Source organism: Anomaloglossus baeobatrachus, chromosome 2 (genome assembly GCF_048569485.1).
Source record: "Anomaloglossus baeobatrachus isolate aAnoBae1 chromosome 2, aAnoBae1.hap1, whole genome shotgun sequence".
In the NCBI taxonomy this organism is placed as follows: domain Eukaryota; kingdom Metazoa; phylum Chordata; class Amphibia; order Anura; family Aromobatidae; genus Anomaloglossus; species Anomaloglossus baeobatrachus.
Genome location: NC_134354.1, coordinates 437,154 through 449,230, shown reverse-complemented (window position 1 = coordinate 449,230; position 12,077 = coordinate 437,154). Strand labels below are relative to the sequence as shown.

Here is a 12,077-nt window from a genome sequence, read left to right as displayed (position 1 = left end):
CACATTGGCAGAAGACGACATTTGTTGCCACCCATCGGCATGATGTCCCCTGCCAGGGGACAAAGGAGCTTAACAGATTATTTTGAATGCCCCCCTCCCGGGGGACTATGGGTAGGAAAAGGTTAATCCGCCCCTGGGTGGAAGCCCCTCACAGATGGCAGAACCACCCCTCACCTGCGCTGCTCACAGATTCTAGAATCCTTCACCTGCACCCCTCATAGATGGTGGAATTCCCTCACCATCACCCCTCACATGATGGATCCCATCACCTCCACCCCTCATAGATGGTGGAATCCCCTCACCTGCACCCCTCACATGATGGATCCCCTCACATGATAGATCCCCTCACCTGCACCCCTCACATGATGGATCCCCTCACCTGCAGCCCTCACATGATGGATCCCCTCTCCCCTCATAGATGGTGGAATCCCCTCACTGGCTTCTCTCACATGATGGATCCCTTCACCTGCACCCCTCATAGATGGTGGAATCCCTTCACCTGCACCCCTCAAACAAGGCAACACTGCTTATTCTGCAACCATCATAGTCATGGTGGAATCTCCTCACAGATGGCGTAAACCCCTCACATGATGGAATTCCCTCACCTGTAATCCTAACAGACAGCAGAAGCCCCTCACCTGGACCCCTCTTATATGGTGGAACCTCTTCACATGGGCCCCATGCAGATGGCAAAACCTCCCAATGCCCCTCACAAATATGAAGCCCGTTTGTTTTATGCGCAGGAGCGGTGCCCTTACTGCCGTACACTACACAACATGCAATGTCCATTAATAACAGCAGGAGAAAACAATTTAGGAAAACCCACCACTGGTCCTTAGAAAATGAGAGGAAGAAGCGAATTCCAGGAGGCAAAGACGCCATTTACACTGCGAGGAGTTGTGAAGGAGAAGAATTCCACCTGTAAGAGAGAAACAAGATCCATAGTATATCATTAATGCAAATCATCACCAGATACCCAATACTGGGAAATGGTACTGTGCATGTATACAGTATATACAGATACTGAGAACTACTGCCAGTGTACAGGACAAGTGGTACAGTGCCTTGCGAAAGTGTTCAGCCCCCTTGAATTTTTCAACCTTTTCCTCAATTTCAGGCTTCAAACATAAAGATAAAAATTTTAATGTTCTGGTGAAGAATCAACAACAAGTTGGACACAATTGTGAAGGTGAACGATATTTATTGCTTATTTTAAATTTAAAAAAAAAAAAAAAAAACTGAAAATTGGGGCGTGCAATATTATTCATCCTCTTTACTTTTAGTGCAGCAAACTCCCTCCAGAAGTTTATTGAGGATCTCTGAATGATCCAATGTTGTCCTAAATGACTGATGATAATAATATAACCCCCATGTGTAATTAAGTCTCCGTATAAATGCACCTGCTCTGTGAGGCTATGTGCCCACGTGTGCGTATTGCATGCAGTTACGCTGCGATCTGCACCGCAGCGTAACTGCATGCGTCCTGCGTCCCCTGCACAATCTATGGAGATTGTGCAGGGGTCGTTGCCCACGTGGCGTCTTAGAGTGCAGCGCTTCGGCTGCTGCCCGAAGCGCGCGTTCTAAGAAGCGACATAAGAAAAAGGTTTTGGTACCGTGTTAGCCAGTTGAAAAATGATTGATTGCTCTCAGTGAGAGAAACAAAAATAAAATTTTGTAGTTCTGATACCTTTTAATGTCTGTTTTTGAGTGGTCCAATGTAAAGTTTATAGTTGTCTGTTTTTGAGTGGTCCATTAAAAGGTATCAGAACTACAAAATTTTATTTTTGTTTCTCTCACTGAGAGCAATCAATCAAGAAGTGACATGTCACTTCTTCCGTGCGGTTTGCATGCTGTCTATAGGGAGAGGCAGCATGCAGAGCGCACGTTCTCTGCAGGCACCATGTGCTTCAGAACGCAGCTGTTCAGCTGCGCTCTGAAGCGCACCTTTTAGCTGCGGTGCAGAGCGCACACGTGGGCACATAGCCTGATAGTCTTAGTGTTCTGTGTAAAGCGCAGAGAGCATCATGAAGACCAAGGAACACAACAGTCAGGTCCGTGATACTGTTGTGGAGAAGTTTAAAGCCGGATTTGGTTACAAAAAGATTCCCAAAACTTTAAACATCCCAAGGAGCACTGTGCAAGCGATCATATGGAAATGGAAGGAGAATCATACCACTGCAAATCTACCAAGACCCGGCCGTCCATCCAAACTGTCATCTCAAACAAGAATAAGGCTATGTTCAGTTACTTGCCGTCGTAAATGCCTCCTCTGGCAGAATTTGTCAATGTCTATTTTGTTTTCAACCACAAAAACGCTAAAAATATGCATGCGTTTTTGCCGCATTTTTGCTGCGTTTAGACCGAGTTTTACATGCATTTTCAGCGCTTAAAGACAGCTGCGTTTTCAATACAAATACACTACTAAATAAAGTTTAAACATTCAAACACTATGAAAAAAAAGGGAAAAAAAAAGGATAAATATTATGCTTTAAATCATGCACAAACTAGCTAATTTTAATAAAAAGAGTAATGTGATCTAATATTTATGTATTAAATAACGTTAAAATAGTGAAAAACAATAAATTAATTGTCGGACTATATGTGTGTGAAAAGGGACACATCGTGACCTCACTATAATGTTAAAAACGCATGCCTTTATTTTGTCAAAAAAGCATGCGTTTTGCATCAATAAAGCATGTAAAACGCTAGAATTTTCATTTAGAATGCGTTTCGAACGTTCTGATTGACTTTAATGTTAGCAAAACGCTGCCAAAATGGCAATAAACAATTGACATGTTGCTTCTTCAAATGCAGAGATTTTGACATTTTCAGCAACTAAAACGCTGCGTTTTTAAAAGCATTGTGCGCACAAGAAAGCCGTATTTCCCATAGACTTTGCTTGGAAATCAAAACGCATGCATTTTGCATTAAAACGCTGCAGTTCAAAACGCTGCGGAAACGCAGGAAAAAACGCAACGTGCGCACACAGCCTAAGACTGATCAGAGATGCAGCCAAGAGGCCCATGATCCCTCTGGATGATCTGCAGAGATCTACAGCTGAGGTGGGAGAGTCTGTCCATAGCACAACAATCAGTCTACACTGCACAAATCTGGCCTTTATGGAAGAGTGGCAAGAAGAAAGCCGTTTCTCAAAGATATCCATAAAAAGTGTTGTTTAAAGATTGCCACAAGCCACCGGAGACCCCAAACATGTGGAAGAAGGTGCTCTGGTCAGATGAAACCAAAATCGAACTTTTTGGGCACAATGCCAAACAATATGTGTGGTGTAAAAGCAACACAGCTCATCACCCTGAACACACCATCCCCACTGTCAAACATGGTGGTGGCAGCATCATGGTTTGGGCCTGCTTTTCATCAGCAGGGACAAGAAAGATGGTTAAAATTGATAGGAAGATGGATGGAGCCAAATACAGGACCATTCTTGAAGAAAACCTGTTGGAGTCTGCAAAAGCCCTGAGACTGGGATAGAGATTTGTCTTCCAACAAGACAATGATCCCAAACATAAAGCAAAATCTACAATGGAATGGTTCACAAATAAACGTATCCAGGTGTTAGAATGGCCAAGTCACAGTCCAGACCTGAACCCAATCGAGAATCTGTGGAAAGAGCTGAAAACTGCTGTTCACAAACGCCTCCATCCAACCTCGCTCAGCTCCAGCTGTTTACACAGGAAGAATGGGCGAGAATTTCACCTCTCCATGTGCAAAACTGATAGACACATCCCTCAAGAGACTTGTGCTGTAATCGGAGCAAAAGGGGGCGCTACAAAGGATTCACTTACAGGGGATGAATAATATTGCACGCCACGATTTACAGTTATTTTTTATAAAAGTTTAAAATCAGCAATAAATTTCCTTCATCTTCACACTTGTGTCACTTGTTGTAGATTCTTCACCAGAACATTAACATTTTATCTTTATGTTTGACGCCTGAAATGTGTGAAAATGTTGAAAAATTCAAGGGGGCTGAATACTTTCACAAGGCACTGTATATACCGAATAATACAGATACTGAGAATTACACCCAGTATACAGGACAGGAGAAGTGGTACTGTGCAGTGTATATATACAGAATAATACAGACACTGAGGATTACACCCAGTATACAGGACAGGAGAAGTGGTACTGTGCAGTGTATATATACAGAATAATACAGACACTGAGGATTACACCCAGTATACAGGACAGGAGAAGTGGTACTGTGCAGTGTATATATACAGAATAATACAGATACTGAGGATTACACCCAGTATACAGGACAGGAGAAGTGGTACTGTGCAGTGTATATATACAGAATAATACAGACACTGAGGATTACACCCAGTATACAGGACAGGAGAAGTGGTACTGTGCAGTGTATATATACAGAATAATACAGACACTGAGGATTACACCCAGTATACAGGACAGGAGAAGTGGTACTGTGCAGTGTATATATACAGAATAATACAGACACTGAGGATTACACCCAGTATACAGGACAGGAGGAGTGGTACTGTGCAGTGTATATATATACAGAATAATACAGACACTGAGGATTACACCCAGTATACAGGACAGGAGAAGTGGTACTGTGCGGTGTATATATACAGAATAATACAGATACTGAGGATTACACCCAGTATACAGGACAGGAGAAGTGGTACTGTGCGGTGTATATATACAGAATAATACAGATACTGAGGATTACACCCAGTATACAGGACAGGAGAAGTGGTACTGTGTGGTGTATATATACAGAATAATACAGATACTGAGGATTACACCCAGTATACAGGACAGGAGAAGTGGTACTGTGCAGTGTGTATATACAGAATAATACAGATACTGAGGATTACACCCAGTATACAGGACAGGAGAAGTGGTACTGTGCGGTGTATATATACAGAATAATACAGATACTGAGGATTACACCCAGTATACAGGACAGGAGAAGTGGTACTGTGCAGTGTATATATACAGAATAATACAGATACTGAGGATTACACCCAGTATACAGGACAGGAGAAGTGGTACTGTGCAGTGTATATATACAGAATAATACAGATACTGAGGATTACACCCAGTATACAGGGCAGGAGAAGTGGTACTGTGCAGTGTATATATACAGAATAATACAGATACTGAGGATTACACCCAGTATACAGGACAGGAGAAGTGGTACTGTGCAGTGTATATATACAGAATAATACAGATACTGAGGATTACACCCAGTATACAGGACAGGAGAAGTGGTACTGTGCAGTGTATATGTACAGAATAATACAGATACTGAGGATTACACCCAGTATACAGGACAGGAGAAGTGGTACTGTGCAGTGTATATATACAGAATAATACAGATACTGAGGATTACACCCAGTATACAGGGCAGGAGAAGTGGTACTGTGCAGTGTATATATACAGAATAATACAGATACTGAGGATTACACCCAGTATACAGGGCAGGAGAAGTGGTACTGTGCAGTATATATATACACAATAATACAGATACTGAGGATTACACCCAGTATACAGGACAGGAGAAGTGGTACTGTGCAGTGTATATATACAGAATAATACAGATACTGAGGATTACACCCAGTATACAGGACAGGAGAAGTGGTACTGTGCAGTGTATATGTACAGAATAATACAGATACTGAGGATTACACCCAGTATACAGGACAGGAGAAGTGGTACTGTGCAGTGTATATATACAGAATAATACAGATACAGAGGATTACACCCAGTATACAGGGCAGGAAAAGTGGTACTGTGCAGTGTATATATACAGAATAATACAGATACTGAGGATTACACCCAGTATACAGGGCAGGAGAAGTGGTACTGTGCAGTGTATATATACAGAATAATACAGGTACTGAGGATTGCACCCAGTATACAGGACAGGAGAAGTGGTACTGTGCAGTGTATATATACAGAATAATACAGATACTGAGGATTGCACCCAGTATACAGGGCAGGAGAAGTGGTACTGTGCAGTGTATATATACAGAATAATACAGATACTGAGGATTACACCCAGTATACAGGACAGGAGAAGTGGTACTGTGCAGTGTATATATACAGAATAATACAGATACTGAGGATTACACCCAGTATACAGGACAGGAGGAGTGGTACTGTGCAGTGTATATATACAGAATAATACAGATACTGAGGATTACACCCAGTATACAGGACAGGAGGAGTGGTACTGTGCAGTGTATATATACAGAATAATACAGATACTGAGGATTGCACCCAGTATACAGGGCAGGAGAAGTGGTACTGTGCAGTGTATATATACAGAATAATACAGGTACTGAGGATTACACCCAGTATACAGGACAGGAGAAGTGGTACTGTGCAGTGTATATATACAGAATAATACAGGTACTGAGGATTACACCCAGTATACAGGACAGGAGAAGTGGCACTGTGCAGTGTATATATACAGAATAATACAGATACTGAGGATTACACCCAGTATACAGGACAGGAGGAGTGGTACTGTGCAGTGTATATATACAGAATAATACACATACTGAGGATTACACCCAGTATACAGGACAGGAGAAGTGGTACTGTGCAGTGTATATATACAGAATAATACAGATACTGAGGATTACACCCAGTATACAGGACAGGAGAAGTGGTACTGTGCAGTGTATATATACAGAATAATACAGATACTGAGGATTACACCCAGTATACAGGACAGGAGAAGTGGTACTGTGCAGTGTATATATACAGAATAATACAGGTACTGAGGATTACACCCAGTATACAGGACAGGAGAAGTGGTACTGTGCAGTGTATATATACAGAATAATACAGGTACTGAGGATTACACCCAGTATACAGGACAGGAGGAGTGGTACTGTGCAGTGAATATATACAGAATAATACAGATACTGAGGATTACACCCAGTATACAGGACAGGAGAAGTGGTACTGTGCAGTGTATATCTACAGAATAATACAGATACTGAGGATTACACCCAGTATACAGGACAGGAGAAGTGGTACTGTGCAGTGTATATATACAGAATAATACAGGTACTGAGGATTACACCCAGTATACAGGACAGGAGAAGTGGTACTGTGCAGTGTATATATACAGAATAATACAGGTACTGAGGATTACACCCAGTATACAGGACAGGAGGAGTGGTACTGTGCAGTGTATATATACAGAATAATACAGATACTGAGGATTACACCCAGTATACAGGACAGGAGAAGTGGTACTGTGCAGTGTATATCTACAGAATAATACAGATACTGAGGATTACACCCAGTATACAGGGCAGGAGAAGTGGTACTGTGCAGTGTATATATACAGAATAATACAGATACTGAGGATTGCACCCAGTATACAGGACAGGAGAAGTGGTACTGTGCAGTGTATATATACACAATAATACAGACACTGAGGATTACACCCAGTATACAGGACAGGAGAAGTGGTACTGTGCAGTGTATATATACAGAATAATACAGATACTGAGGATTACACACAGTATACAGGACAGGAGAAGTGGTACTGTGCAGTGTATATATACAGAATAATACAGATACTGAGGATTACACCCAGTATACAGGACAGGAGAAGTGGTACTGTGCAGTGTATATATACAGAATAATACAGATACTGAGGATTACACACAGTATACAGGGCAGGATAAGTGGTACTGTGCAGTGTATATATACAGAATAATACAGATACTGAGGATTACACCCAGTATACAGGACAGGAGAAGTGGTACTGTGCAGTGTATATCTACAGAATAATACAGATACTGAGGATTACACCCAGTATACAGGGCAGGAGAAGTGGTACTGTGCAGTGTATATATACAGAATAATACAGATACTGAGGATTACACCCAGTATACAGGACAGGAGAAGTGGTACTGTGCAGTGTATATATACAGAATAATACAGATACTGAGGATTACACCCAGTATACAGGACAGGAGAAGTGGTACTGTGCAGTGTATATATACAGAATAATACAGATACTGAGGATTACACCCAGTATACAGGACAGGAGAAGTGGTACTGTGCAGTGTATATATACTGTGCCTTTTCCGCTGGTGATGTGATGCAGTCGGTTGCATTTTGGTGTCAGGAGGCGGTAGGGTAACGTCAGCCGGACCCGTTCCAGGATGTGGTACAGGGCGTGGCTGCAGACAAGTGTCAGGGTGACACACTTTACTTGTGGTGACGGAGAGGATTAACCCTGTGTCTTCCACGTGTGGGGATCATTATAGGAAGTGGAGTTGTGTCCGGCTCTAGGCAGAAGTTTCCATTACTTTAATCACTGCCACCATTTTAATAAGAGTTTTATCTGTGTTCTGATGTTGGTGCAGCAGCATTCTGTCGGCCATAGCTTCCCACAGTAGTTAAGGTCATTCCATGGTAACTTACGTTACATTCACAAGCCAAAAACTGAGTTAATAATGGCTACAGACTGTTCTCTGAAGGCAGGCATAAAAATGAGTGAATGTATATTGTACATTGAACTATTCTCAATAGATTTCAACACAGTTTAATTTTTCAACAATACAAATTAAATGCAAAATACAATGTTATTACTTGGTAATTTACGCTACTTTTTGTGTAATGTAAGTTACCCCGTAATAACATTGTAATTTGCACTTAATTTGTATTGTTGAACAATCAAACTGTGTTGAAATCTATTGAGAATAGTTCAATGTACAATATACATTCACTCATTATTGTGCCTGCCTTCAGAGAGCAGTCTGTAGCCATTATTAACTCAGTTCTTGGCTTGTGAATGTAACATAAGTTACCATGGAAAGACCAGTTACACACACACACACACACACACACACACACACACACTTGTGCTCAAAAGTTTACACACCCCGGCAGATTTTTTGCTTTCTTGGTCTTTTTTCAGAGAATATGAATGATAACACACAATCTTATTTCCACTCAAGGTTAGTGGACGGGTGAAGCCATTTATTGTCATCTTCTGTGTTTTCTCTTTGTAAAGCATAATGATATCTAAAATCATCCACATGACCCTGATGAAAAGTTCTCACACCCTGGTGATTTTTGCCTGATAACATGCACAGAAGTTGACACAAATGGGTTTGAATGGCTAATAAAGGTGACATCCTCACCTGTGACCTGTCTGCTTGTAATCAGTGTGTGCATAAAAGCTGATTGAGTTTCTGAGATCCAGACACTCTTTCATCTTTCATCCAGCCACTGAGATTTCTGGATTGTGAGTCATGGGGAAAGCAAAAAAAATTGTCAACTATTCTGCGGGAAAAGATAGCTGAACTGTATAAAACAGGAAAGGGATACAAAAAAGATATCCAAGGAATGGATAATGCCAGTCAGCAGTGTTCAAACAATTAACAAATGGAAAATCAGGGGATCTGTAAAAACCAAACCACGATCAGGTAGACCAACAAAAACTTCGGCCACAACTACCTGGAAAATTGTTCAGGATACAAAGAAGAACCCAGAACTATAGGACTCACTAAACACTAGCGGTGTGGCTGTTTCAAGAAGGACAATAAAGAGGCACTGGAAGAAAAATTTGCTGCATGGTCGAGTCGCCAGAAGAAAGCCATTACTGTGCAAATGCCACAAAATATCTCACCTACAATATACCAAACAGCACAGAGACAAGCCACCAAACTTCTGGCACAAGGAAATTTGGAGTGATGAGACCAAAGTCGAACTTTTTGGCCACAACCATAAACGTTACATTTGGAGAGGTGTCAACAAGGCCTATAATGAAAGGAACACCATTCCTACTGTAAAGCATGGAGGTGGATCGTTGATGTGGGGATATGTGAGCTACAAAAGGCACAGGAAACTTGGTCAGAAGGAAAGATGAATGCAGCACGTTATGAGCAAATACTGGAGACAAATTTACACTCATCATCACGGAAGCTCCGCATGGGACGTATTTGGACGTTCCAACACGACAATGATCCGAAACACAAGGCCAAGTCGACCTGTCATTGGCTACAGCAGAACAAACTGAAGGTTCTGGAGTGGCCATCTCAGTCTCCTGACCTCAATATCATTGAGCCACTCGGGAGAAATCAAGCAAAGTGCAGTTCATGCAAGAAAGCCCAGGAATTTTCAGGAACTGGAGGTGCCAAGAAGAATGGGCAGCTTTACCATCTGGGAAAATAAAGAGCCTCATCCACAACTACCACAAAAGACTTCAAGCTGTCATTGATGTTAGAGGGGGCAATACACGGTATTGAGAACTGGGGGATGGGTCATTTGGATGTTATTGGTTGTCATTATGATATATAAAGAGAAAACACAGTAGATGACAATAAATGGCTTCACCCAACCATTGACCATGAGCGGGGAAAAAGATTGTGTTATCATTCATATTCTCTGAAAAAAGCCCAAGAAAGCAAAAAAAATCTGCCGGGGGAGGGAACTTTTTGAGCACAACTGTATATACGGGTCCTGGTGAGATAGTGATTAGCCACTTCTCTGTCTAGTAAAATACAGTTATTCAGGCAAGTCCTGAACGAAGAGGCGGAAATGGCCGCATAGCACAGGAACCGCAGCATTATAAAGATGGCGGAGACATAATACGGTTCTTCTCTGCACACACGGCAGTAATAACACACTCGCTTATTTCCTTTTTGTCCAAACACCAAAAAATACCACAGGAAAAATGAAAACTATTTCCTAAAAACTAGCCAAATTAGAAAAAGTCCCAAGAAATTAAATCTTCCCATACGATCCCTGACATATTCTACAACTCAGAAGAAACATCCATTCCTACAGGCGATTAATGTGATGAAAGGATCCGGGCAGTTATAATAAATCATTACACAAATAACATGAAGGGACCAAATTAATGGCCGATAGTGGTAAAAGGATACAAAAACCATAGACAATAAGAAGCTAATAACACCCCAAAAAAGCAGCAGCCCTCAGCTTCCATTACACCCAGCTTCATAATCTAAGGTACAAACACTCCACAGCCCAACCAAGAAAATCAACCACCAAACCTAAACAGCTCCTCTCTAGAAGAGGAGGTCCGCACCATCGTTAGGACACTAAACAAGGGAAGAGTCCAGGCCCTGAGGGGTCTTCTAACTAATACCTAAAAACATTTCAAGAACTTCGAATTTCTCCATGAATGGACATCCTAAATAAAGCAGCAATAAATGGATGTTTTAGCCAAGAGAAGCCCATTAATGGTGAGCTTGCATGCTCGGCAGGGCGCGATACTCAGGGCGACCGGCAGCACGCGGTACTCAGGGCGGCCGGCAGCGCGCGGTACTCAATCATAAGGGTGCTCGGCAGTGCTTGATGCTCCGGGTGCTTGGGACACTCTTTACTCAATCATCAGGGTGCTCGGCAGTGCTGAATACTGTACTCGATCATCAGGATGCTCAGCAGTGCTCGATGCCCAGGATGCGCGATACTCGATCATCAGGGTGCTCGGGACGCTTGATACTTTATCATCAGGGTGCTCCATGCTCAGGATGCTTGATACTCGATCATCAGTGTTTTGGCAGTGCACAATACTCAGGGTGCTCGATACTTGATAATCAGAGTGCTTGGCAGTGATGAATGCTCAGGACACTCAATACTCAATCATCAGGGTGCTCATCATTGCTTGATGCTCAGGACGCTCAATACTTGATCATCAGGGTGCTCGGAACACTCGATACTTGATACTCAGGGTGCTCAGCATTGCTCGATACTCATGATGCTTGGGATGCTCAGTTCTTGATCATCAAAGTGCTCGGCAGTGCTTGATCCCCAGGGTGCTTAGGACGCTCGATACGCGATCATCAAAGTGCTCAGCAGTGCTTGATGCTAGATTATCAGGGTGCTCGGCATTGCTGAATATTCGAAAATCAGAGTTCTTGGCAGTGCCCAGGGTGCTCTGAACACTCGATCATCAGAGTGCTCAGAAGAGCCAAATGCTCAGGACGCTCGATACTTGATCATCAGGGTGCTCGATACTCGATGCTCAGTGTCTCTCTCCTAAACAGATGTAAAAAGGTATACACTAACTTTTTAGCCCAAAGAACGGCAAA

The 12,077-nt window shown here is 42.2% G+C and overlaps 1 protein-coding gene across 1 annotated transcript in view; it reads right to left on the bottom strand.

Moving 5' to 3' along the window:
- The window catches only part of SLC37A1 (solute carrier family 37 member 1), a 147,780-nt gene that overhangs the window by 120,068 nt on the left and 15,635 nt on the right, over window positions 1–12,077 (bottom strand). The window contains exon 2 of the mRNA XM_075334805.1: window positions 827–919. Within this exon, the coding sequence (XP_075190920.1) occupies window positions 827–882 (56 nt within the window). The 5' untranslated portion in view covers window positions 883–919. The remainder of the gene's footprint in view (window positions 1–826; window positions 920–12,077) is intronic.